The sequence below is a fragment of the Tasmannia lanceolata genome, unplaced genomic scaffold (genome assembly GCF_043159265.1).
Source record: "Tasmannia lanceolata isolate RefF3 unplaced genomic scaffold, GAP_Taslan_0.1 ptg000037l, whole genome shotgun sequence".
NCBI lineage: Eukaryota > Viridiplantae > Streptophyta > Magnoliopsida > Canellales > Winteraceae > Tasmannia > Tasmannia lanceolata.
In genome coordinates, this window is record NW_027518714.1 from 55118990 (window position 1) to 55145000 (window position 26011).

Below are 26011 nucleotides of genomic sequence, written 5' to 3' on the forward strand. Positions count from 1 at the left end.
CTCCACCTTGGCTTATTTTCCAGTCACCTGAAGATTTTTTCCGTTGATGTCGCCACCGGTTCGTCGTCGTCGTGAAACCACCATTGGCCTTCTAAAGTACCAGCTACACATCCTCGAATCACCTTGGTTCTGACTCCTCTCGATTCGATCAACACGGCCAATGCACATGTGTAGCTGCCAACTCGTTGACTCACATAGTCAACCTTGGAGAGGGATCTCGATCCATCATCCCCAACGCAGGTACTATCATCCTCTCACCATCGTCTGTAATATGGAAACCTGTCTCTGCACCAATTGCGAAAGAGACCCTACGTGTGCGCACACCATTACCTTGTTTCCAACAACCCATCAAGATCTTCGGAACACTAGTCACCGTGTCCCCGACCAGACGATACAATCCGCCACACTTCTCTCATTTCATCAGAACCATATAACCACGTGTGATTTTCATGGCTCCACCTGCAGCTGAAAACCTACAACCCCTGGAGTTCAACCGGCCAAGAGATACTAGATTCATTCGCATCTTTGGGCCACACCACCCAAAGTACGAACCACTCCATCGAACATCTTGATCTTCACTGTCCCAACTCCCGTGATGTCACAAGTAGACCCGTCACCCAAGGACACTACACCAGCCCTTGTCTTCTAGAACGTATCAAAATATTCCCTCCTGAAGCATACATGAACAGAGCACCCTGAATCTAAAATCCACTCATCATGAGGAGAAGTGTGATTACCTGTGGAGACTGTGAGAACGTCTCCAAACTCTTCGCTCTATTCATCCGTTACCGCTACCACAGTATTCGTAGCACCATTGTCCACCTGGTCAGCTCGCTTTGGACAATCCCGCTTGATGTGACCATATTCCTTGCAACGGTAACATTGCATGCCCTTTCTGCCGACCCTGGATCTTGATCTGCATTTTCCTGATCCCCTGTCAGACGACCTTCTTCTTTGATTCCCACCATGAATAACCAACCCTTGTTCTTCACTTACACCAAGAACAAGTTTCTTTCACATCTCATTCGATAAGAGCGAACGTCGTGACTTTCCCTAACTTTATTGTATCTTTACCATACAATAAAGTTGTCACCAGGTTGTCATACGAATTATGAAGAGAAGTAAGAATCAAAAGGGCCTTGTCTTCTTCCTTCAACTTTTCATCAACCTTGTGGAGTTGATATACAAGCCCGTTGAATACCGTGATGTGTTCCAAAAGATCTCCGCCTTCCTGCATCTTCAGCCTATACAATTGCCGCTTCAGATACAACCGGTTGGCCAAGCTTTTTGACATATAAAGCTTTTCTAACTTCTCCCATAATTTAGGCGCGTCTTTCCCTTCCATAACGTTAAACATAACGCTATCTGCCAGACATAGTTGAATCGTGCTGACCGCCTTTGACTCGATGTCTTCCCACTCGGCACCCATCATCTTCTATGGCTTCCCATCCTTTCCTTTCAACGCCTTAGCCAAGCCCTGTTGAACTAGTATGTCCTTCACCCTCATATGCCATAGGGTGAAATTAACATTTCCGTCAAATCTGTCGATGTTGAACTGAGTAGAACTTGATTTTACCGCCATCTCAGATTACTCCGCACTTTACAGTGTAACTCTCCACCTCGAACGAGAATTTTTCCTGGACAATCTTTTTACTCCCAAAGATCACTCAAACCGCGATCCAACCACAACACCCACGATTACTCCACCCGGCCTTGACGATCGCTCAACCTGAGCTCTGATACCACTTGTTGAGAAAATCCGTCGGGCAATCCGATCAGATCGTGCACAAATTAAACGGAAAGATAAAATAATAAATCAAGCTACAAGATGAACATCAAGATTTTACGTGGTTCTGCCAAGCCTACTCCACGGGCGAGAAACATGATCTTCCACTATGAGAAAACAATATACAAGGATTACAATGGATTAATCTCAAACCCACAAACCCGCAACCCTTTCCTTGCTTCTCAAATCCAAGACCGTACCCAAGAGAACCCCGAGATATAACCCAAGAGAATACCCGAGAAAAAACCCACGAGAGATAACCCAAGAAGAAACCCAAGAGAGAAACCCTCTCCCTCTCTCTCTCTCTCCCTCTCTCTCTCTCTCTCTCTCTCTCTCTCTCTCTCTCTCTCTCTCTCACCAAGAGGCAGCCGGCACACCTCTATCTCCTTTTGCCGTTCTCCCACACAAGAGAAAACCCACTCTCATTATCTTTATTTTAGGGTTTTTCCAAAACCCACAAAGGCTATTTCTATTTTGCCTTTCATTTTTGTCTTCCCACATGCCTTGGAAATAAGGCAACTTTCCCAACACCTATCTATCTTGTACAAGGCTTTAAATTTCGGCCAAAATCGAAATGTTCCGAAACCGAAATTTCGAATAAAATATTATTTTTAATCCTTTACAGATTTTCGGCATAAATTTCAGCCCAAAAAAATGCCATTTCATGCGCCTTTTCCGAATTTCGGCTAAAATTCCGGATTAGGGTAGCCCCGAAAACGAAATTTAAGACCTTGATCTTGTAGCCATGAAAAGAAATTGGATGAAATTTTTTTCTTTTTCCGAACTGTGAAAGAGGGGGCAGGGAAGGTGAGAGATTGCGAGACCTAGGAGGGTTAGAAGTGAGGGAGCACATGGAAGGGATAAAAACATGGGATAAAGAAACTACTTTGGGGCATGTTTTGGGTTTGGCAACCATGAAAAAAATATTTCATGATACATTTGTGGGGCCAGTTGAGAGAGAGAGAGAGTGAAAAGGTGCTAGAAAACTCAATTTTAAGTGGTGCAGTGGAAAAATAAAAAGGGGATAGGAAAAATTCAGGTTTAATACTTCTCCTGTTTTTTGTTTTCCTTCTTTTGCACTTGTATTGACCACCTCGATCTTTGCTCTTCTTTAATGAAATATTTCACCGTTAAAAAAAAATGGTCAGAAATGCAAAAACCCGGAAAAACACATTCAATACATCTAAAATTTTGTTATGACAAAATAAAAAAAAAGTGTTTAGTAAGTTAAAAATGCGTTTTAAACATTTTCCCAAAAAGGCAAAGAGTTTTTTCCCCTGTAAAAGTTTTAACAGCAAACAGGCCGAACCTTCTAAATGAGAAAACCGTTTAAGATGAAGTTCTGCTAACTATGCTCTCAACTCCTTCCCTCTCAAATCTCTCTCTTATCCCTCCCCAGACCATCTCTCACAATTGGGCCTACTAATATTCCATATAATATTTTTTCATTGTTGCCAAACAGGACCTCTTGAGTAGGATATTTTCGCCCGATTTGGCGATTTGTAACCCTCTCTTTAAATTCCTCCCCAACTTTACGTAGATACATGGATTTTATAGTCAGGATTGCAAAAATCCTATATCTTATAAGCTAAACCTAGATTTTACAAGGGGAGTGGTTTCCGAGCTACAGCTTAGAATACACTATCTCCCATAGTAGTTTGACTCATCCAATCCATTCATTCTATACTACCTCACATAAATAGGGTGTCCCTAACAAACCAGCTCCATACCATAATCATAACCATTCGATCTATAGAACCCCATTTTCTAGCCATCTATTTTAAACCTCCACAAATCATAACCTATAATCCTGACCATAACCATAACTATAACCATAACCTATAAAATGACTGGATTTGATAAGTCAAACAAGTAAAACAACTATGGGATATATGATTTCTGAGCTCAGAAACCATTTCCTATTTTACAATCCTAGATGATGAAATTCATAATCATGTACTTTAAAACCAGGCTTTAGCCTATAAAATCCATGTATCCAAATGACTTTATAATCCTAAAATCCATATATATATATATATATATATATATATATAGAAAATGGACGGGTAAGTGGGCAAATTTATACCCCCCCATTTTCCCCTCTTTCACCTCCACAGTTTGAAGGGTTGGGATGATCCTATGTAGCTGATTTTTTGGGCACCCTCTATCTAAGTCAGAGCCTATCAAATGACCGGTTCGGATCACCCCAAAAATGTGGGCCCACCATGTTTTTAGCGGTCACCTCATATAAGCTTATATGAGGGGCCGCTCACAATCACTTTCCCCATATATATATATATATATATGAGAGAACGGTTCCTACACATATGTGTAGATAAGTTATCTACACACTAGCTTAAAATACAGTGGGGGCCACATTATTTGGGTGATCCAAACCATTCATTTTTAAGGCCCTCTTATAGATAGGGTGTCCACAAAAAATCAGATCCATAGGATCATCCTAACCATTCGAACTGTGGTGGCAAAAAATGGACTAATTTGTGAAGGTTTGAAGACATCCATTTTACCTCCACAAATCGTAGGGTTGGGATGATCCTATGGATCTGATTTTTTGTAGACACCCTATCTATGTGAGGGCCTTTAAAATGGATGGCTTGGATCACCCAAACAATAGGCCGCCACTGTATTTTAAGCTAGTGTGTAGAGAACTCTCTACACATATGTGTAGGAACCGTTTTCTCTCTCTCTCTCTCTCTCTCTCTCTCTCTCTATATATATATATATATATATATATATATATATATATATATATATATATATATATATATATATATATATATATATATATATAGAGGAAAGTGTTTCTACTCGGTCCCCTAGATAAGCTTATCTACTCCTCCCTTTAAAAAAATACAGTGGGCCCACGCTGTTTGGATGATCCAAAGCATTCATTTGATAGGTCTTAACATAGATAGGGTGTGCCCAAAAAATCAGCACCAAAGGGTCATCCTAGCCCTTCGTTTTGTTGGGCACACCGTGTCCAAAATGGACGCATATAAACGTGGACGTTTATATGTGTCCATTCTGGGCACCACAAGGCACTACAAAACGAAGGGCTAGGATGACCCTTTGATGCTGATTTTTTGGGCACACCCTATCTATGTTAAGACCTATCAAATGAATGCTTTGGATCATCCAAACAGCGTGGGCCCACTGTATTTTTTTAAAGGGAGGAGTAGATAAGCTTATCTAGGGGACCGAGTAGAAACACTTTCATATATATATATATATATATATATATATATATACAAAGTTCCACACAAATCCCGGATTATAAAATCCTCTAACAAGCTTCTCACGGTATGAACATCTCATAGTAATTTTCCCCTCTAATGTCACTAGAGCCCATGAGATTGTTGAGTCCCGAGAAAAACTCCGCTCGAGAAGTATGACTTTTCTGGTCCCCACCAAACTGTCCTTCACTTCCCACGCGCCACGTGTCCTGGCCCCCAGAAAGCGCAAGTTAGCATAACCGTGCACCATTGTTAAATATCCGGCTCCAAAAAGTAACCGTAGTTAACTGCGCCCCCGTCCTACTAGAATTAAAGTTAAATTAAAGCCTTGCCTGTTAATAGCTCTCGACAAAGCGACTTCCCCCCAAAAACGGTACAGCTTTCCGTGGAAGCTAAACGGTTTAAGAAACACTGTTACAAATTATCCAATAAAAACTAGCCACGTGTCCTTTATTTAGGGTAAACTCTGTTTGAGTGTTGGAGTGAGCTACTACTTTAGGGGTTGTGGGGCCCAATGTAAACTTGTCGCTTTCGAACACTTGCAGGGTACCGGCTGACATGTCCCGGTTACCGGGGATTTCCGGTTTTCTAAACCGGTTAGAAATTTGACCGCGGTTGAAATGATTGAATGAAGATTTTGACCACCCTCGGTTAAGTCGCGCATTCGATGACTGTAGTACGAAAATACAAGGAGAGATGGTTATGGCATATGAATGTCTGTTAAAGAGTTTTTTCTGAGTGAGAGAGAGATAGAGAGAGAGAGATCATAATTCTCGAGCTAGGGTCTCAGGAAAGGTTGTTTTGAGATAGATTTTAAGGAATTGTGGAATTTTGATCTTTTGTTCTTCAAGTTTCGTGTTTGGAGCTTGTTAGGATTTCGGATTTGTGTGTTTTTTTCGAGTGAGATTTGTTGCGGAGGGGGATTTTGTTGAGTTCGAGCTTCGTAATCTTCTTTTCTGTTGAATTTTGTTCTTTTGAGATGGTTAGGGTTTCAGATTTGGTGTGATTATCGCTTTTGAGGAGGTTTCGAAGAGTTTCGGCTTTTTCGTCTTAGTTTTTTGTGTTTTTGAGGTGGTTTAAAACTGGTAGGGTTTCGGATTTCCTGTTCTTCGTTGTGAGGACCGAATCGAGGAATTGAAGGTGTGAGATCTGTGGTGGAGTATCGGTTTTCTGTCGTTTTGTATCGGTTTTTCTGCTGTTTGAGCTGGTAAGGTTTCGGATTAGGAAAAATCGGAAGGAGGAGGTGCAGATGTGAGATCTGTTGAGGATTTTGTAAGTTATGGCTTCTTCCGAGGTTTCTGTGAAGGGGAATTGTAGTAGTGGAAGAGGAGAGAGTTTCTCTTCCGGTTGTAGCGAGCCAAACGATGGCGGAATCGCAAGGAAGGCCGTTCCGGAGCCGCCGTGCCGGATTTCAGCTTCTCCGGCTGCCGTAAAAGGTAATTCCGGCGTTGTTTCGGTTGGATCTTTGATATTTGATTTTTGATCTTCGTAGGCTAAGATCTTGTTCTGATTCTGATTTGAGTTTTACTTCTGATTCTGATTTCATGTTTGAATGATTTTGATTTTAGATTCTGAGGACTCTCTCTATACAGAGCTCTGGCACGCTTGTGCCGGACCGCTCGTGACAGTTCCTCGAGTAAGTGAGAGAGTTTTCTACTTTCCACAGGGGCATATAGAACAGGTATTAATTCGAGATTTTCTTCTCTCAGGATCTATTTTTCCTCAATTTTTGCTGTTTTTTGCCTTGTAATTTTTATTTTGCTTTAGTTTTAGAGGTTTTTGAAGCTGTTCTTTTAGTCTTCCTGGTTTTTTTATTTTGGGTTTGAGAGATGCTTCATCTTAAGCTTAGAAGCGTGTTTTTTGTGATCTAGGTTGAGGCGTCCACGAATCAGATCGCAGATCAGCAGATGCCTGTTTACAATCTCCTGTCAAAGATACTTTGCCGTGTAATGAACGTAGAATTGAAGGTATGGCTTCAATCTGTGCCTTTGGATGGGTTAGGATTTTAGGGTTTTGAGATTTAGTCGATTTCAATTTTTTCGTTTTGTCAATAATAGGCTGAACCGGACACAGATGAGGTATTTGCACAAGTTACTTTGCTTCCTGAAGAGAAGGTATGGATCTATGTTTTGCAGTTTACTTGGATTTTAGTTTTGATTGTATAGTTAGTTGTCCTGAGACTCACTCCTATCCTGTGTGACTCCAGCAAGATGAGACTGCAGTAGAGAAGGAGCCTGCTCCAGCTCCCCCTCAGCGCCCCCATGTACATTCCTTCTGCAAAACGCTGACCGCTTCAGATACGAGCACACATGGTGGATTCTCTGTGCTGAGACGCCATGCCGATGAGTGCCTTCCGCCTCTGGTTAGTTTTTTCCCGTTTGCTTTTGCTGTTTTTTGTTGTTTGAGTGTTGTGGTTTGAAAATATATCTGATTTTGCTTCTCTTATTTTTTGTATCAGGACATGGGTAAGCAACCCCCAACTCAGGAGTTGGCCGCCAAGGATTTGCATGGAACTGAGTGGCGTTTCCGCCATATCTTTCGCGGTAATAGTTCTGTTAAAAGCTACATACTTAGCGCTTGCATTTGTTTATGGCTGTTGAGGGAGTGAATGTGCCTGGGAGTGGTTGTCTTTGACTTGAGTCTAGAAGTCTTAGGCTTATTCGCTTCCTCTTCGTTTTTGCTCAATGATCTAAGGTCTAACTGGGTTTGTAGCTGATCTTGGTGATCTCTCCTGATGTTTGCGTTTCTTCTTCTACTCACGGTGCTAGCTTTTAATCTTTTACTAAGGGTGCACTACCGTGTGAGAATCTCACCAGTTCTAGATGCATTAGGTGCTAAAGTATCATATTTTGTACTTTCGTTTGCTGCTTCTGCTTGCCTTTCTGTTAACTGGTGGTTGTGTTCTCTAGTATTTGTGTTTTGAAACACTAGGCACATTTCAACTTATGATTTGGTCAATGGCTCATTTTTACTTCCCCTTTTTCTTCCTGTTTGGTATTATTTATTTTATAGAGCAACTACAGCTAGCAACAAAAGCACAAATATTTAGATGCCAAGAGTGGTGCTATATAGAACATTAACAAAAGGGATATTTTATCCGGTTTAAAAAAAAATCACCAAATCCATAATTGCTTGCGCATATATTATGTGATATTTACAGGAATAACTAATGCTTGAAACCATATGCCTTGAGCAAAATAGCGAATTATCGAAGTGAGTAAAATGGTCGGGAATCCGAAATCAAAGTTTGAAACACTTGAATTGTTTCCAAGTTTGACATTGGTGGACGTTTCATAGAATTGGACTTTAAACTTTGGACTTGAGGCCTTGCCAAACATACTCAACTTGGTCAAATTTTCTAGTCCATCCGTGATTTTCAAACAGTAGCTGAAGTAGCATACACAGTAATCATACAATGCATGGTTACCGATACATTTCTGTGGTCCACATCAATTGTCAATGTAGCACCAAACTTCCTTACCGATTTTAGGTTATTTGCAGTAAGTAGCACTGGTAAATTATCAGCATAAAATTTGTTCTTTTTTATTACATTATCTTGAATCTTTTTGTATGGTTTTGTCAATGCCAGGTCAACCCAGGAGGCACCTCCTTCAAAGTGGTTGGAGTGTCTTTGTTAGCTCCAAGCGGCTTGTTGCAGGAGATGCTTTTATCTTTTTACGGTCTGTTTTCTTTTCTCATGTTTCCTAGTTTCCAACTCTCCATGTTCTCTAATTTTTGCTTATACCCAAATACCGACTGTTTGTGGTTTCTAGAGGCGAAAACGGTGAACTTCGTGTTGGTGTAAGACGTGCTATGAGACAGCAGAGTAATGTTCCTTCTTCAGTCATATCAAGTCATAGCATGCACCTTGGTGTCCTTGCAACAGCATCGTATGCCGTCTCAACAGGAACCATGTTCACTGTTTACTACAAGCCCAGGTGTGTGGTCTGTATATAGAGCATGTTATGCTAAAAGGCAGCCTATTTTATGTGAAATGACAACAGAGCTTGATATCTTTACGATTTGGGTCATATTATATTACACCATTCTGTAAGATGAGGATGTATTTGAAACTACTTAATCAGGGCTCTATCATTTTATTCATTGCTATTTCCAATTTTGTCCGGTGAAGGTCGACATGGATTTTAGGACAAATTATATTTTCTTTCGTGTTTTTCTCTCTCGTATTGTTAGTATATCGGTTGCTTATTCTTGGAGCACTTCCATATATATGAATGCATTTTCGTGTATCCTTTTTGTGATTATGATGAACTGATATTTATACAATTGGATTTGCTAGGGTCCATCAGAATAGGCATTTCGCAGAATGTCTGTTGCATGAGAGAGCAGCCACCTCATGAATAATGACACAATCTGTTGGAAAGTGAGCCTATGTGGCTGGTCTCCCATGCAACAGACGCTTTGCGAAATGCCTTTTGCGGTGGACCCTAGCAAATCCTTTATACAATAATGTATCTTTCAACATAAACATATTATGTATGATGTGTTGGCATGCCAAGTTTGCTGAGGTTTGTCCTGTATGGAACCTTATTTCTGTGTCTAACATGGACACTTGTCGTTGTCTGAATATATATGGGGTTGAATCTATTTATTGATATTGGACTATTTGAAAAGTATACCGCTTTTCTTATAGCATTAATTCATGGTATTTTTAAGATTGATCAGCTGTCGTATCCTCTTGTTTCTAATTTGGGTTTTGCTAACGAGTGCCCTAAGGGCACCTTGTAAGGGACATTTAATTGCCTTTGGGATCATGATTTTACACATAATTTTAGAGTTTTACACGTCATTTGAGATTTTATTATCAAAACATGTGTAAAATCATGATCCCAAGGGCAATTAAATGCCCCTTAACAAGTGCTCTTAGGGCACTTGTTAGCAAAACCCTTCTAATTTAATGGTCATGTTGTGCTAAATTTGATGTTATAGGATGAAGGTATTTTTTTGATTGATATTTTTAGCTGTCTTTATCTTTTTGTTTCTAATTTAAGGGTCATGTTGTGCTAAATTTGATGTTACAGGACAAGCCCATCGGAGTTCATTGTTCCTTTTGACCAATATATGGAGTCTGTTAAAAACAACCACTTTATAGGGATGAGATTCAAAATGAGATTTGAGGGCGAAGAAGCTCCAGAACAGAGGTATGACATTCGCAATTTCTTGCCCATTCGTGTGACAAATTCTTCCTCGAGTGGTGCGAAATATTTCCGGACATGAAAATCATCTATTCTCTGATGCATCTTGTGTTATCCGTGTGGCAGGTTTACGGGCACCATAGTTGGTATTGGAGATGTTGATTCCAACCAGTGGCCAGGATCAAAATGGAGTTCCCTCAAGGTAATATTAGACGACATTCTCTGTTCATCTTCTAATTCTCTAGTGTAATTCTATATCTCTCTTTTGACTTTTAGGTCCGATGGGATGAAAACTCTTCAGTTCCTCGTCCTGATAGAGTCTCTCCGTGGAAAATAGAACCTGCTTTGACCCCTACACAAAATCCCCTTCCAATGCCTCGACCTAAAAGGCCCCGACCAAACATAGTGCCTTCTTCTCCTGATTCATCTGTTCTTACAAGAGAAGGTATAATATTAAATTGCTTATTGTAGATGCCTTTTTTTTGTATTATTAAATTATGGAAAATGATATCTGCACTCTTGTGCACTCGCTTGTTGTGACACTTTCCAATTTATTAAATGCTTTTCTGAATGGCTGTTGATAGCTTATAGGGAATTGTAATAGCGTTTAACAGCTTGACTAGAAACGCGTAAACAAAGCAAAATGTGCCATTATTAAGGCAAGAGAGTGTGGGCATCGTTTCACTGAACTTATTGTTTTTTGACACTACATAATTTAAATATCTTGGTTGAATTTTTTAGCTCCACCTAAGCCCATGATAGACCCTTCACAAGTACATGGATTTTCAAGGGTCTTGCAAGGTCAAGAAGTGACGACCTTGAGAGGAAATTTCGCTGACAGTAATGACTCAGACACTGCTCAAAAGCCAGTTACATGGCCCCTATTACAAGATGATGAGAAAATTGACATAGCTTCTGCTCAGAAAAGATTGGGATCAGAGAATTGGATGCCGATGACTAGGAATGAACTAACTTGTACAGATCTTTTATCAGGCTTTCAAACTCCTAGTGACTCACATGGGTTCCCTCCTTTTGTTGGCCAAACTACAGATGATGCCAGTCCCTTGAAGAAACATTTTCAAGACCGTGAAGGCAAATTCAACTTGGTCCCAGGCTCTTGGCCCATGACACCTTCCAGCCCCTCAATGAACATGAGGGACTCTAGTTTGAAGATTCCTGAACATGCCAGAGAGATGTCTTTCCAAAAACCTGGAAGTGTTAGACATGGCTATTCTCTGCTTCAGAGTCTTGGAGTTGAGCAACATTCAGGAAACTGGTTGCTACCTTTGCTGCCACCATCCCCTTCTGAAAAACCATCTCTTTCAAGAGGGGTATACTCTCAAACTGTCTCATTTCCACAACATGAGATTGTAAAATCCAAAGGAGAAGGCAACTGCAAGCTCTTTGGGATCCATCTGAATAGCAATCCTGTACCAGCTGAACCAGCGCAACTACATTCCAATGCAACCCAAGAGCCAGAGTCCCATACTCATCCCATGTTGCACAATCCACAGGCACTGGAATCTGACCAACAGTCAGAGCGGTCAAAAGGTACAAAGTCGGCTGATACAGCTCTTGCTGGAAGTGAGCAGGAGAAGCCTTTGCAACCGTGTCAACAGCTTTCTAGAGATGTTCAAGGCAAGCTTCAGGGCAGTTCAACCAGGAGTTGCACTAAGGTTTTCTCTATTCATTAAGAGTCCACTCATACAACTATTTTTATACTCTGATCCTTTTTGGTTTTCTTAGAGATGCTGCTTTTGTCACCTGCTTTTGAAATCTGGTCGATTTTTAAGGTGGCTTGATTGTCATTTAACATTTGGAGATTTTTCATGATGACCAAAATATTTTTGACAATTCCAATCATGAGAACTTTTAATGCTTTTGCAAAAACGGGAGATGATGAATATCTTTGCCCTTTCCATATGATGCTTACTTTTTGCGATGGACCACGTTTATGCAAATAGAATAAACTAAAGGAAATCATGTACATAGGCCTATGATCTCTTCATTGAATGGATGTCTATCTTTAGGAACATTTGTGACACTGAGACTGCTGTTTTGCTTCAAAAAAATTTCACAGTTAAGTGGTTATCCATAATCAATGTGTTTATACCAATACTTATCCATAATAGATGTGTATACCATTATTTATCAGTGACGGTGAAACCTCTGTTTGTCTTTTCTCTAAATAAACACACCATCTTTGGTTTCTTCCATTTAAAGTCTATCAATGCGTCAATATTCTTCGCAGTTAACCACCAAGCGTAACATAAGCATACAGCCATTTTAAAATGCTGAAAAGTTCTGTTCAAGCAAAGTCAAGTGCTGTTATTCATTTCTAATAATTGTTACTATGATATTTTGCTGCATTCCTTGAAATAGAGAGATGTGATTCCTCTTGCTTTGATGTTTTCATTGGACTGAAGTCATTGGCTATATTGATTTTCAGGTTCATAAGCAAGGAATTGCTCTTGGGAGATCTGTTGACCTTACAAAATTTAAGGACTATGACGAACTTATTGCTGAATTGGATCAGATGTTTGAATTTGATGGTGAGTTGATGCCTCCCAACAAAAATTGGCTGATTGTATACACGGACAATGAGGGTGATATGATGCTTGTTGGAGATGATCCCTGGCAGTAAGTTTCTGTCTTTTTTGCTTATATTATTTTTCTTTTATGATTTGTCCCTTGCTATCATGGTTTTGGTTATCTCCTCTTGACATCTAGTTGCCTATCATGGATTGGTTATCTTTTCTTGACATATAGTTGCCTTTTCATTTATGAATCCAAGCATCTAAGTTAATCAATATAGCATGATATGGAACTCAGCATTTATAAGGAATTCTGTAATGAAAATTAAAAAAAAAATGCTAAACTCGTCTGATTTGACTGACTAGATCTGTCTCTGAAAACAGGGAATTCTGTAGCATGGTACGCAAGATTTTCATCTATACGCGAGAAGAGGTCCAGCGGATGAACCCAGGAACTTTGTGTCCGAGGATTGAAGAAAATCTGGCAGTAGCAGAACAAAGGGCAACTGCAAAAGAAACGAAAAGCCCACTTCTTTCACTGGCAGATAATCCAGAGAATTGCTAGCTTCTCCCCTCATGGGCGGCGGGGATATGGTGAGTGAATTCTTAAGCTCACATTTCTTTGACATCTGAAGAAATTACGAACCATCCATTGCTTGCTCCAGTACGGCCTACCGTTTCCTTCTCTTTTTATAAGGCTAAATAAAGAAATGGTCCATAGCAAGGTTACCTGGATCGCGGTTCGTTCCGGTACGCAGTACGGGAACGGGTACGGGGTACGATTGTAGTCCGGAACGCGGTACGATGAGGGTATATATATATATATAATTTCATATATTTTTATAAGAATGTCATTCCATAGTACGCACTACACACATTTAATACAAAAAATATAAAAACCTCGTGTATGTCATACATATTTTTTCAAAAAGAAAGTTCCCGTTGGAATATATGAATATCCTTCCATAGTCCACACTCCACACTACATCCATTTAATAAAAAAATAAAAAAATCTCATGTATGCCCTACATTTTTTTTTTTCAAAATAAAGCTCTAGTTCCAATTCAACCCAAAGTATATAAAATTTGTAGCTCTCTCCATCTCTCTTCTAGTCTATATGCATCTCTCTCTCTTTCTCTCCCACGGGTCGCCGCGGTTCGTCATTTTTGGCGATCCGGGTCGTTAGTGAACCACGTTTCGGATCGTGCGACCCCGGATCACGGATCGGAAGGCGGATGGTGAATCCGGTAACTATGGTCCATAGTCTACATTGCATCAGTTGATTATCTGTTTTTTTAACCACCAGTTTTTTATCTTTATTGTATCTAGTGGTAATTAGCGATGCTTATTTACTGGATTTTTTTTAGCAATTTCATTTTTTTCCTCAACTTTTAAATGTTGGACGACCGTTTTAATCTTTTTTAACGGATAGATGGGAACCTGTGGGATGTTACATCACGACTGTTTTTTTAATCAATATCAGGCTTCTCATAGCTGTGGGAAATCCCACCTTACCAAAATATTTATGAATGTATACTTTTTTCATTTTTCTCTCATATTCTTTTAAAGGATTTTGTTGTCATTTTTCATTTATCTTTATTTTATTAATCACCTAAATATTTTGTGACTTTCCTTTTTGTTGTCTCTATATACATTTCTTCATTTAACTTCTCAGTCGTGCGGCTTTGCATATCACCCACAAACTCTAGGTTATGTATCTGCTGGTAGCTTTTGTGATGATACATGCATTCTGAAATTCCATCCAAATCATTCGGATAATCGTGGATCTTATATTGCACCTTGAATGTAACTGTTGATTGCTTCCTTTTCCTCAGCATTATTTTGATTATCTTATCTGTGAGCTTGCCAATAAAAAGGAATTAAAAGACAGAGCTCATGTATCTTTAGTCTCTTGAATGTTTTTCAGGTACTGAAGTAGTAGCCAAAGAGCATATAAAGGTGTTTGGTATGAGGATGTGTCAAGTAAAAGCTACATCTTTCACTGTCATCCAGTTAAAATCCTTGCCGTCCGCAGTAAAAAAAAAAGGTGGCCTTTTATATCTAACAGTTTTGGATGTATTTGTGATTTTTTGCTCACACAAAATCCCTCCTATGCATCTTTAGCCTGTTATGTGGGGCCTTTCTGTCTGTCCTGCATTCTCATTCTACTTTCTGTATAGCCTTTTCCTTTTCTTCCATGTAGCCAAGGGGCAGAAGGTAATTCATATTTTAATGGTCCTTCCTTTTTCTCCTTCTCCTCTCCACCATCACCATCACCATCACCATCACATGTTAATAGTAATGGCTTATAAATACTACTCAGTTGGGTGTTTTTTGTACTGAAGGAATGTCTGAATCCTGAATGGGATATGAGGAGGCCTTGAGCATATTTGATTTTTTTTATTTTTTTTAATTTTTCACTAGTCAGTGATGCCCTTAGTTTGGACCCACTTACATTAAATTTATCTCATCTTTCGGTGATCGAGACCTCTCCCACCATACTGAATTATTCCCCACCCCCCTTGCAATTATCTCCGTTTCTTTACTTCCTCTTTCTGCTTTGTTAAAAATAAAGGTCGAGTGGGGAGGGCTTGAGTGGGGATATGTGCTCATATTGATGCAAAATATGTTTGCTTGGGTACATAGTCTACATCCTGTTCCTTTTTTTTGTGGGGCCAGTTTGAATTTATTATTTCTACTTTAATGTGTAATTTTTTTTTTCCATAGGCTCTGTTCACTTCTTTTCCCTGGTGCTGTTTTCCCTAGAAAACAGCCCTCTTTTTCCATGACAAGACAGAATTTCTGTGTTCACTTCTTTTCCGGGGAAAACTATTATCAGATATGGAATTTTTTATTTAAAGGCTAAAAATGATGTGGAAATTGACTTTTTTCCTGTTACTTGAGATTTGCTTTCCATGGAAAACGAAGCCTTTTCCTCTTCATTCCTTTCCCTTCTGCCATGTCATCGGGAAAGGAAAGGAAAACGAAATCCTTTACTTTCCTTTCCGCGGAAAAGAAGTAACAGAGCCGGAGTAGTACTTCAAAAAAAATCTCTACAGAGAATGTGGTCTTGGTAGCAGCTCCCTTCTTAATTGAGAGTTAAAGAGTGCTTCCGAGAATGTGGACCAGAAAAAAATGAGCCGACACTGACACATCCACTCTGGCAACTCCTAACGCATAAAAGCTTGTACGTGTAAAACCTAATTTTGCAAGGGGCATGTTACTACCACCTCTAATTTGAGACTTGTGATTCATCCCTCAATAGAAAAAGGGTAATGTTATCAGCCCTACTGTCTTTTGATGAGGGCGGTACTCATTTTAATTAGAAGTACTGTACGGGCTGCACCATAGGATGATCCAAACCGTCCATTAGAGGATTAGGATCATCCTATGGAAATGATTTTTGGGGGTTGATCCTAACCCTCGGATCTATAGAGGATTCACTCTAACATTCAGATAAGAGGGTTAGGATCAACCTATGGAAATGATTTTTGGGGCATAACCTATTTTGGCTGTGGCTCATCCAATGGATGGTTTGGATCATCCTATAGGGCGGGCCATACTGTACTTTTAGTAAAGTGTGGAGTGCCCTCATCAAAATACATTCGTGATGATAACATTTCCCTAGAAAAAGAAATATAAAGAACATTTGGATGGACTAAAGGGCACGTTGATTTTTTACTGCCCAATCCTTTTGTTGGCAAAACTTTTTGTTTAAAATATGCATTTTGTCTCTTTAGAAACTTATTTTATTTTTTATGCCTTTCAAATTTGTGAGGCAATTATACATGAATATGCTGCGTGTGGCTGTTCTCTCTCACGAAGCTTATATGAGCTGGAGTTCCACAAACACATGGGTCCCACATTTTTTTGGGTGATCCAAAGCATTCGTTTGGAAGGCCTTTATATAGATAGGGTGTGTACTAAAAATCAAGTCCATAGGATCATCCTAACTCATCCAAAAGTGGATGGAAAAATGGACGTACACTGTTAGCCGACAAATCTGTTAGCCGACAAATCTGTCCATTTTTTCCCTCCAAAATTGGAGGAGTTAGGATGATCCAATATGGACCTGATTTTTGGTACACACCCTATCTATGATGGGGGCCTTGCAAATGAATGGTTCGGATCACCACAAAAAATGTGGGGCCTATGTGTTTGAACTCTCTAGCTCATATAAGCTTATATGAGCTTAGCTCATGAACCGTTTGTATTGATGGAATAAAACTTACAAGTGAATGTGAACTCCACATATCACTTGTTTCCTAAAATGTTTCCTAAAATGCTTTAACGTTTCTATTCATAATTTAGTCATTAGAATATGATGAAAAATTACTGAATTATGGATTGTTAACTTAGAATTTACTGATATATTTTTGTTTACTTTAAATGTTGGATTAAAAAATTTCACAATATAATGTTTTAATTGGACAACGTTGTAAAAAACATCTTTCAATTTACTTTAAAATTTGGTCGTTTATAAAAGTCTTTAGAACATGTATGTTTGCTTGACAGGATGATGGCGTTTTTTTTTTGAATGGTAGGATGATGGCGTTTAAAAGCTATTTTTATTACCCTGTTTTTTCTTGTTCTCATTTATTGGATGTTTTTGTCTATTTATTTTCATGTGTACAAAACGTTTTTATGCATTTTGCTACTTTATGTCCGCGGTTTTTTCCAGAAAAATTGTTGTGTTAAGGGGTTGTTTGGATACACGGATTTTAGAATCCAGGTTTTTAGTTTGAAAATAGTGTAAAAGACGGTTCATGATCAAGCTGTTGTATGCTTGTCCTGATAGCATTTCTTGGGTTAAGTGAGAAATTCAAGTTTTAAAAATCTCTCCTGCATCCTAAGATTCTAAAACCTGGAAATATGGGAGGATATGCTACTCTCTTGCTGATGGAAAGAAGGGCGAGAAGTAAAAAACGACTCAAAAACGACTGGTCCGCTTCTTCTCGTCTCTTAGCTACAATTTTGTAGAAATCCCAGATTCTAAAATCTGCGTATCCAAACGCCCCCTAAATGTTTTTTAAAGTGATGGAAACCTTATAAAGCTTTATTAAAAGTTTTAAGAGGCATGCTAAACTTAGGGGCACCCTAGGCAAAAAAGGGGTGAAAGGGCACTCCCATTGTCTGCACATGGCCAAAGTGCAAAATACTCTGACTTGCTGTCATAATAAAAGCACTCTGGCCATGTGCAGCAGGTGGGTGTGCCCTTTCACCATTTTTGTTGCAAGGGCGCCCTTCAGTTTAGAATACCTCAAGTTTTGTTAAAACTTTAAAAATGGAAATAAAATATTTTGGCATTGGTAACACCTGCTTCCTTTTCTGAACCATCAAATGAGTAACCCTAGGATCCAGCATTGTCCCTCATAATCATGTTGAAGTATAAATAATTGAAGGGTTTTGCCAATGAGTGCCCTAAGGGCACCACTAAATAATACAAGCTGTAACTGCTTAAGCTTTTGGAGTAATTGGTTGTTTCATATGGCAGGTATTGGGAATAACCCTAACAACTCTCTGGTATTAAAAATTCACGTGTATGGCCATAAAAAAAGATAATACTCACTTCACCATTCAAAAAAAGAAAAGAAGAAGATAATACTCACATGAGGAGTGTTGAAATATAAGCTTTTGGATAATTGGTTGTTTCATATCATGAATTATGTAGCGTTCGATATATTTTTCCGCCCAAAAATAAATATGTAAAATTGAGGAAGCCACATTTTCAATGATCCAAGCTATTCATCGGTGGTTCACCGCCTAGCATGACTGATGGATGTTTCACCTCCGTTGCCGCGAAATGCAGCTAATCTCAGCCCTTCACAAAGTATAAAAAATGAAAGGGCTGATTTTGGGAAACAGAGCTAAAACAATCTGAAATTGATGTCCTGTAATAGGCACTATAAACTGAACAGTTCAGAAAGTGAAAAACTATAAAAAGAAGTATATTCTGTCCTGCGGGCAGCTAATGCTATTTGATCACTAGGGAGTAGTGTTCCCAATTTATTCTCATATGAGGTTGCCATGTTTTCTGAACATTTACTGTAAAGAGAAGAAGAAGAAGAAGTAAACACTTTCAAAATGGGATTTCTTCTGAAAATAAAGAGTACAGATGATTTGGTCAATTCAAGTCGTTTATTTTTTGTAAGGATACGAGCTCACCTGCGCATGTGTTACAACATGGGATTTCGTCTTCATTTTCCAAGCACAGTCCTGTTTTGCTAGCTACCCTCTGGAAAAAAATGAAGTAGCTGATCAATAAGCGACTGCCACTGAATGCTCATTTCATATGTATTCATTTCCATCCAGGGACTTCCTTTTTTTTCAAGATAATGCAGCAATGTCAAGATATGGGAGCAGATTTTATCTTTCTACACCTTTTGTATTTGCAGCTCTTTGTTTTAATAAGTTTCTTTTAAAAAATGCAACTACTTGTATGTGTCATCTTTAACTAACATAAAAGCACATAATTTTTTTTGAGTTACATAGTTAAAATAGAATTAGCAGCCTAAATCGCAACAAATGGAATAATAATATCAATTCCTTCCCCATGTCTTGATAGGAGAGACTGAGGAGACACAATAATACATAGAAAAATGGATGATAATGTAAGCTAAGGGCATTTTATGAGTGTCTACTTGGCGAACCATTCTGGAACCCATTTACTGTATCGATTTCAGAAAGGATGCATTTCTCGAAAAATGTTGAATGGAGTGCCCTCACACATTGCTCTGCTTCGCTATCATTCACTATCAAAGAAATGTTCACCTGCATGAATGTTGTAGGGGACTCGAATCATAAAGACATGGATGATAATGTTCACCTGCATATATATATATATATATATATATATATATATATATATATAGAGAGAGAGAGAGAGAGAGAGAGAGAGAGAGAGAGAGACCTTTGATGCTCCTTGAGAGATCATCTGGACGTTGACTCCATTGGTTTGAAGAACGTTGAATACCTGCAATGACATGCAATCAATCAAACAAGTTATAATAATATGTATAGTACAAATGGTGCCGGCCATAATTGGTCTAAACCATTCATGTAGTTGACCTCAGCTTTAGACGGTTCGGTACTCAGAATTAAGCATGATCTAGTGAACTTAACTATCTAATCATTAAAAGCAGTACATAATATAAGCGCTTTGTAACGGAAAATATAAGCAAGCTGAAGGAAACAATTTTTTAGTTTTATTTTTTCCTTTTAAGAATGATAAAGGAGCATCTATCTATAGCCTAACCCAAAAAATATGGCAAAATGACAATAGAGGGCGTGCAAATGAGTATAGTACATATGGGATTCATATTGGTTCTCATTCTTTATTTTATACTTTTCTAAGTAGCTATTATAGCTTTCATTTTGCAATAGTGAAATAACAATTTCATGAAGCTAAAAAAGGAAAGTAGATTAGCACCGAGATTGCCTCACACACAACGTATCTATATGAACAACCCTCTGGCAAGGGCATCCACCACCTTGTTGGCACTATGAGGAATATAAGAGAAGGAAAATTTGTTTAAATGGTGATCTCTTTAGTCTCATCAAAGTGGCATCAAGCCTCCGAGGACCCGAAGAACACATTCTTGGCCAAGCCAAGGAGAGTACCACTGATGTCACTCACATACAACTTGAGGCCTATATAAGGAGTGCTCGAGCTTCCACCTCCTTGGAATCCTTCCACCCAATTGGCCCCGAAAACGCAAACACAACTTCCCCCAAATGATTTCTAACGACTGGGCTTAGGTTCCCCATAGAGGCACCATTGAATTTCAGTATGAGGAGAGAGAGAGAGAGAGAGAGAGAGAGATCCACTTGGGCTTCCTCATTACCTATTCTATGAACAATAATCACCTCCCATTTTCAATAGAGGTCCTGGATAGAGTAGCCCATACCCGTTTCTCAGCATTGCCCACGAAAAGAAAAAAATGTTTTTAACCTTCACAACAACCCAATCAATGACATTCTCTTTCCCCCCAAAAGACCTTTGCTTCTCCTTGATCCACAAAGTCCATGCAATGATGAAAGGCACCGTGAGCCAAAGTATCTGACCTTTCTCCCCAAGGTGGGAGCAATGCCACTCCAATAACTTCACAAAGGAATCTAGAAATGGCTAGAGGATATCGAATATAGCGTACGAGAATATGAATCTTGTCACATCAAAATGGATCAAAATATGATTACAAAAATTTTCATCTCTTTTTGCACAACACACTTCATTTTGTCTTTCCGAAGCGTTCTCTTTAGCACATCAATGGTGTTTTATCTTTTGAAGAAATAGCGTCTGACAAAACCTTTAAATCTTGGACGGTGCATAAGACTCCCACACTTCATCCAACAAAAAATATGGTGTATTTTCGGCTCAATATTTTTCCCATTGCTAGGTTAAGGAGCCCAGACCGTCCTATCCTTGGAAAAAGACACAAAAATATCATCTAACAGACTAAGAAGGTATTCTTAAAATTACGACAGAACACCCATCCTCACACCACCCCATTCTCACAACAGTCCACAACATGACATCCCCTCTCACCAACTAACCTATAGAGACCCAGATAAGCATAGCATAAAGGAACATGAGCCAACCAATCCCTTCTCACCAACTAACCTATAGAGACCCAGATAGGCATAGCATAAAGGAACACAAGCCAACCACAAATCTTGACGAAATCTTATCTCCGCCCCAGTTCCAACCCCAAACTAGTAAATGATAAGAAAAACTCTTCGATCCTACACACAGACCCACATGCCCTCGAGCCTCCATCCCCTAAGTAACTTTTGACCTACCCGCCCACCTCACTCATCCCCATACTTGAAATGATATTTCTCCAAAGTTCAACCGCTTTCTCCCCCAATCTCCAAATATGTTTTCCAAGAAGAGCATTGCTTCTCAAATTAATGTTACCAATCCTCAACCTCCTTTGAGTGCTTCATTTTCACAGTCTTTTCCTTCCCAAAGAAATCTCTTTGGGCTTCCCCATCCATCCCCATACTTGAAATGATATTACTCCAAAGGCCCAATTGTTTTCTCCCCCAATATCCAAATATGTTTTCCAAGAAGAGCATTGCTTCTCAAATTAATGTTACCAGTCGTCTACCTCCTTTGAGTGCTTCATTTTCACTGTCTTTTCTTTTTCAAAAGAAATCTCTTTGGGCTTCCCCACCCATCCCCATACTTGAAATGATATTACTCCAAAGGTCAACCGTTTTCTCCCCAATCTTCAAATACGTTTTTCAAGAAGAGGATTATTCCTAAAATAAATGTTACCAATCCTCAGGGTAACACAACACCTCCCAATTGATTAAGTGCTTCATTTTCTTTCTCTGTCTTTTCTTTCCCAAAGAAAATCTCTCTGGGCTTTCTAATACGCTTTGACAGCTACTGGAATATTAAAACGATGTATAAAGATTCACTACCACTTTGATAAGTGTAAACATTTTGCAAGATGACAAATACCTTTTCTTCCAAAGTAACACTCTCCCTGCAATTCATTCAATCACTAGGTCCAATAAGCCCAAGCCAAGAGGAAAACACAAGGAATAAGAAGCTTATCTACGTTGTACCTGAACACCATTGCAAGTTCTTCCACTACCCGCATCTTCATATTAACCACCATCAACATACTGTTTCCTCCATTCATCATTGATCCGGACACCTCTACAAACCACCACAAGAACTTCCTCAGTATAACGTTGTTTCTCGAAAGTATCCATAAAAGTTTGTCATCTGCAAATTGCAACTGGGAAACAATCAGGTTGTGCCTTCTCGCAGAAAAGCCTTTGATCAGACCTAACTCTATTGCCTCGGAGATGAGTATACAAAGCCCTTCGCCTACAAAAGTGAATAAGGGTGATAACAGCTTCTCTAGTCAAAGGCCCTTCAAACTCTTTGACGAATCTCATGACTTTAACATGGATAGAAGTGGATTAGTGAGGTAACGAGATACAATGCATGACCTATCTTCACCACTGACTCTCAAATATCATTCTACCCATAAGGAACTACACAAATTCCCAATCAACCATGTCGTATGCCTTCTACATATCCACTTTGCAAATAATGACCGTTTTTTCTTCCTAGAATCATCACTCGTTAGCAATAAGAAAACCAATCATCCTTCCAAGAATGCCCATTGGAACTAAGAGATAACCTCCCCAATTACCCCTATAATCTTGTATAGTCTGCACACCAAGCTTATGGGTCTATAGTCTTTTATCTCTGTTACCGCTCTATTTTGGAATCAATGTAATAGAAGTGTGACTACACTTGCTAGAGGTAGTGACTATCAATGTACCATAAAAGTCCATATAATAGAAGTGTGACTACACTTCCTAGAGATAGTGTCACTATCAATGTATCATAAAAGTCCATACGGATACTCCAAAGGTCAGTCATAAGTTCTAAACTGTAATACACAACGACCCAAAACCTCACCCGCAATCTATATCCTATAACTCATATAAGTTTATAACAAATACTAACTCATAAAACACACACACACATACTAATATATATCATATTACTTACAAATAACATATAATACATAAACCCACTATTTATATATTATACATACAAACCACATATCACATGCAATTCATATAAAGATAATTATGCAACACATATTAGTAGACCCCTCATAGTACACTAAATGGCAAAAAAGGATACTTCTATGTCATTTTCTCCACTACGTCTATGTTATTGCCCCTTATCTACTCTACAAAAGCACAAAGTTCTGCTAATTCTTTTCCAACGAACACTGAAATATGATCACAACAGAATCCCTACTCCACGTTTACTATGCCTAAACTTCTGTTATTTTTTCCACATTTTTATGTTTAAAATTATTGTTTAATACTTATTAAAAATTACAAAAAGAAAACTATGGGAAAATATAAGATAAATTTTTTGTTTGATTCCCTCCCGATCGCATCGCTAGGAAGGGTGTTTCCAAAGAAGCTCTAGCGTTGCTCAATTCCCTTCCCCCTTGAGCGCTAGTGTTGCCTCTTCTTCTCTGCTTTCATTTCTGTATTTTTCTTTATTGTCCTTCTTTCTTTCCTCTTGTATTGACCATCTCCGTATTGTTTTTTAATGAAATTGGCTCCCGTTAAAAAAAAATTGTGTAAAAAAAAGCATGACCAAGCTTACAAATGCTTTGATTTTTGTTATTATTTTTTAAACTATATAGCTCTTCATTTAAAAAAAAAAAATGCAAAATTAATTATAAAATTATAAAATCATTATCTAATAATTCAATAACATGCATTATGATCTTTATCTCCCTTTATAATTTCCTCGTCCATTATGTTTTTGCATGATTTTTACAATTATTTACTATTTTCTAATAATTTTAATAATAAAAATCAAATAAAAATATTTTTTCAAAAGAAAATTGTGAAATCATACCATTCTATACATCGGGCAACCACTCTTCATTTTTGGAATATTTAGAGCTTAATTTGTATTTTTGGATGCTTTATTTTATCAAATATTCGTAATATGTAATTCTTTTCCCTATTTTAAAGCATTTTGTAATGAAAAAATATAATTTTGGATAGGAAAAAATAATGCAACTCCATCAATCCGTAGATCCAGCACAAACCTTCGATATATAAAATATTAGAAGAAAAGATGCATTAGTCTTTTTTCTTTTTTCTTTTTTTTTTTGAAAAATGGGTTTTCACAATTTTCAAACCCCAAAGAAATCATTCAAACCTTCCAACAAATCAGTGTGTGAATGCATCAATATGTTGCTGTTGATGCATTTGTACAATGTTTCATGCATTTAACAATAAAAAAAATCACCAACCTCTTTTTCTTCAAAAAAGGGTTCTTGGTCGACTTTGGTCAAGTCGACAGAAATCAACTGATATACTTAGTCGGTAACATCTAAGTCGACATGACCGAAACAAGCTGAAACGTGTCTATGTCGGCCAAAATTTCGGCCGACATCTTGTAATGATTTAACTTCAAGGGGTTTCAGTACGATCCCCACAGAAACATGTCAGCCGAAGTTTAAACCCATGTATGCAATTCACAAAAAACTATCAACCGGCAATAAGAAAAGTGTTCAATGAAGTGAGTAATATCACTGTCAAAACATGGGAGTCCTTAAGTAATATCATCATTTTGTTTTTGTTGTGGTTAGGGGGAGAGAGGAGGTAGCAAGAGAGGAAGAAATGGGTCAATGTGGCTGTGGGAGAGGAGAATTGAGCGACACAAAGCATGACTATGGAGGCTTCGTAGGAAACAGAGTGGACTGAACACTAACATCCCCTAGAGGTGGGGACAACAGAATTCCCATGCGTTATGAGTGCACAATCACTGAGTCCATTTCAGAAAGAGTAGACAAGCTGGCCAGCCTTAAACTATCATCATTCAGAAGTTCAGCAAGGATAGAATGCTAATGAGCAAGTACGTAATTCAGTTTATCAAATAATTAAAATCAAATGATGACAGATAATTTATCAGAGCACCCAAGAGAATAAAATGGGAAAAGAATTTGTGCGAGCATATAGAATAACAGGCCACACCTTCTCTAGTATCAATGAAGACCTTTGAACATTTCCAATAAGAGAGATTATCGATCTGTGCTGAAGGAGATTCACAACTGCAATTTTCTCGAGTTCTTCTACTACATGGTCAAGTTCCTGTCAGCCATGAAAAAGGTCCAGATGGGCTTTAGATAGCAACACCAATGAGTAACAGAAAGAGCCTATGCCTTTTAAGTAATGAAAATCTACTGAACAATAACAGTGTGGTGATTAGAAGACTTAGAAAGAATCAAGGTCACTTCCGGTTAACCAGTACGTTCACCAAGAAGGAACGAGAAAATGTTTAAAGTTTGAGATAACTGCACCTCCCAAGACGTTTGATTATATCAAAGAGGTTTTCTATCCGCCTGGGTGGTCAGAAAACCATATGCCTTTCTATCTATTATCATCCACAAGGCCCTGGCCCAAAGTTGCATCTATTTATCTTTCTTATTTTTCATCAATTCCAGAGTTACATCCATCACGTAATCCTAACTGTCCAATTCGCAGCCAAAAATGGCTGGTAACAGCCAAAATCCATTGACCGAGCATATGGATCATTTGATTGGTGTGATGTTTTGAACCATGGCCAATACATGGTCAGGCCCACCAAATGGATGATCCCGCTCACTGTACAATAGCCACATGTACCATGAAGGGGGCACGACCGACAGTTTTAATATTTATCCCCACCACACCAGATAGAAAATGATATGCAAAGTTGAATGTAGCCAGAAA

The 26011-nt window shown here is 38.6% G+C and overlaps 2 protein-coding genes across 5 annotated transcripts in view; one reads left to right on the forward strand and one right to left on the reverse strand.

Moving 5' to 3' along the window:
• Positions 1-5719: 5719 nt before the first annotated feature.
• LOC143862330 (auxin response factor 2B-like) lies at positions 5720-14981 on the forward strand. 3 transcript variants are annotated; one of them, XM_077373357.1, is made up of 15 exons: positions 5720-6476; positions 6609-6721; positions 6912-7007; positions 7098-7154; positions 7247-7402; positions 7499-7583; positions 8630-8720; positions 8814-8978; positions 10083-10202; positions 10323-10398; positions 10473-10641; positions 10938-11872; positions 12646-12836; positions 13115-13324; positions 14639-14981. In XM_077373357.1, the coding sequence occupies exons 1-14, from the start codon at positions 6320-6322 to the stop codon at positions 13293-13295; spliced, it is 2592 nt and encodes an 863-aa protein (XP_077229472.1). In that variant the 5' UTR covers positions 5720-6319; the 3' UTR covers positions 13296-13324; positions 14639-14981. The 3 variants fall into 3 exon arrangements, with proteins under 3 accessions (XP_077229472.1, XP_077229471.1, XP_077229473.1); XM_077373356.1 differs by having other exon boundaries at positions 5721-6476; positions 14658-14981; XM_077373358.1 differs by having other exon boundaries at positions 5722-6476; positions 11247-11872; positions 14658-14981.
• Positions 14982-19162: 4181 nt separating this feature from the next.
• Positions 19163-26011, reverse strand: part of LOC143862533 (aspartokinase 2, chloroplastic-like) — a 30872-nt gene continuing 24023 nt past the window's right edge. For both annotated transcript variants that reach the window (XM_077373607.1, XM_077373606.1), the window contains exons 12-14: positions 25274-25390; positions 19641-19703; positions 19163-19501 (exon numbers count right to left, since the gene is read on the reverse strand). In XM_077373607.1, coding sequence (XP_077229722.1) covers positions 19358-19501; positions 19641-19703; positions 25274-25390 — 324 coding nt within the window. In that variant the 3' untranslated portion in view covers positions 19163-19357. The remainder of the gene's footprint in view (positions 19502-19640; positions 19704-25273; positions 25391-26011) is intronic.

Bases quoted from the DNA above. Each gene is read 5' to 3' on its own strand.
- LOC143862330 (XM_077373357.1), top strand. From the start codon at position 6,320: ATGGCTTCTTCCGAGGTTTCTGTGAAGGGGAATTGTAGTAGTGGAAGA. The intron at 8,721-8,813 runs GTCTGTTTTCTT...TGTGGTTTCTAG, and splicing joins GATGCTTTTATCTTTTTACG to AGGCGAAAACGGTGAACTTC. The intron at 10,642-10,937 runs GTATAATATTAA...TGAATTTTTTAG, and splicing joins ATCTGTTCTTACAAGAGAAG to CTCCACCTAAGCCCATGATA.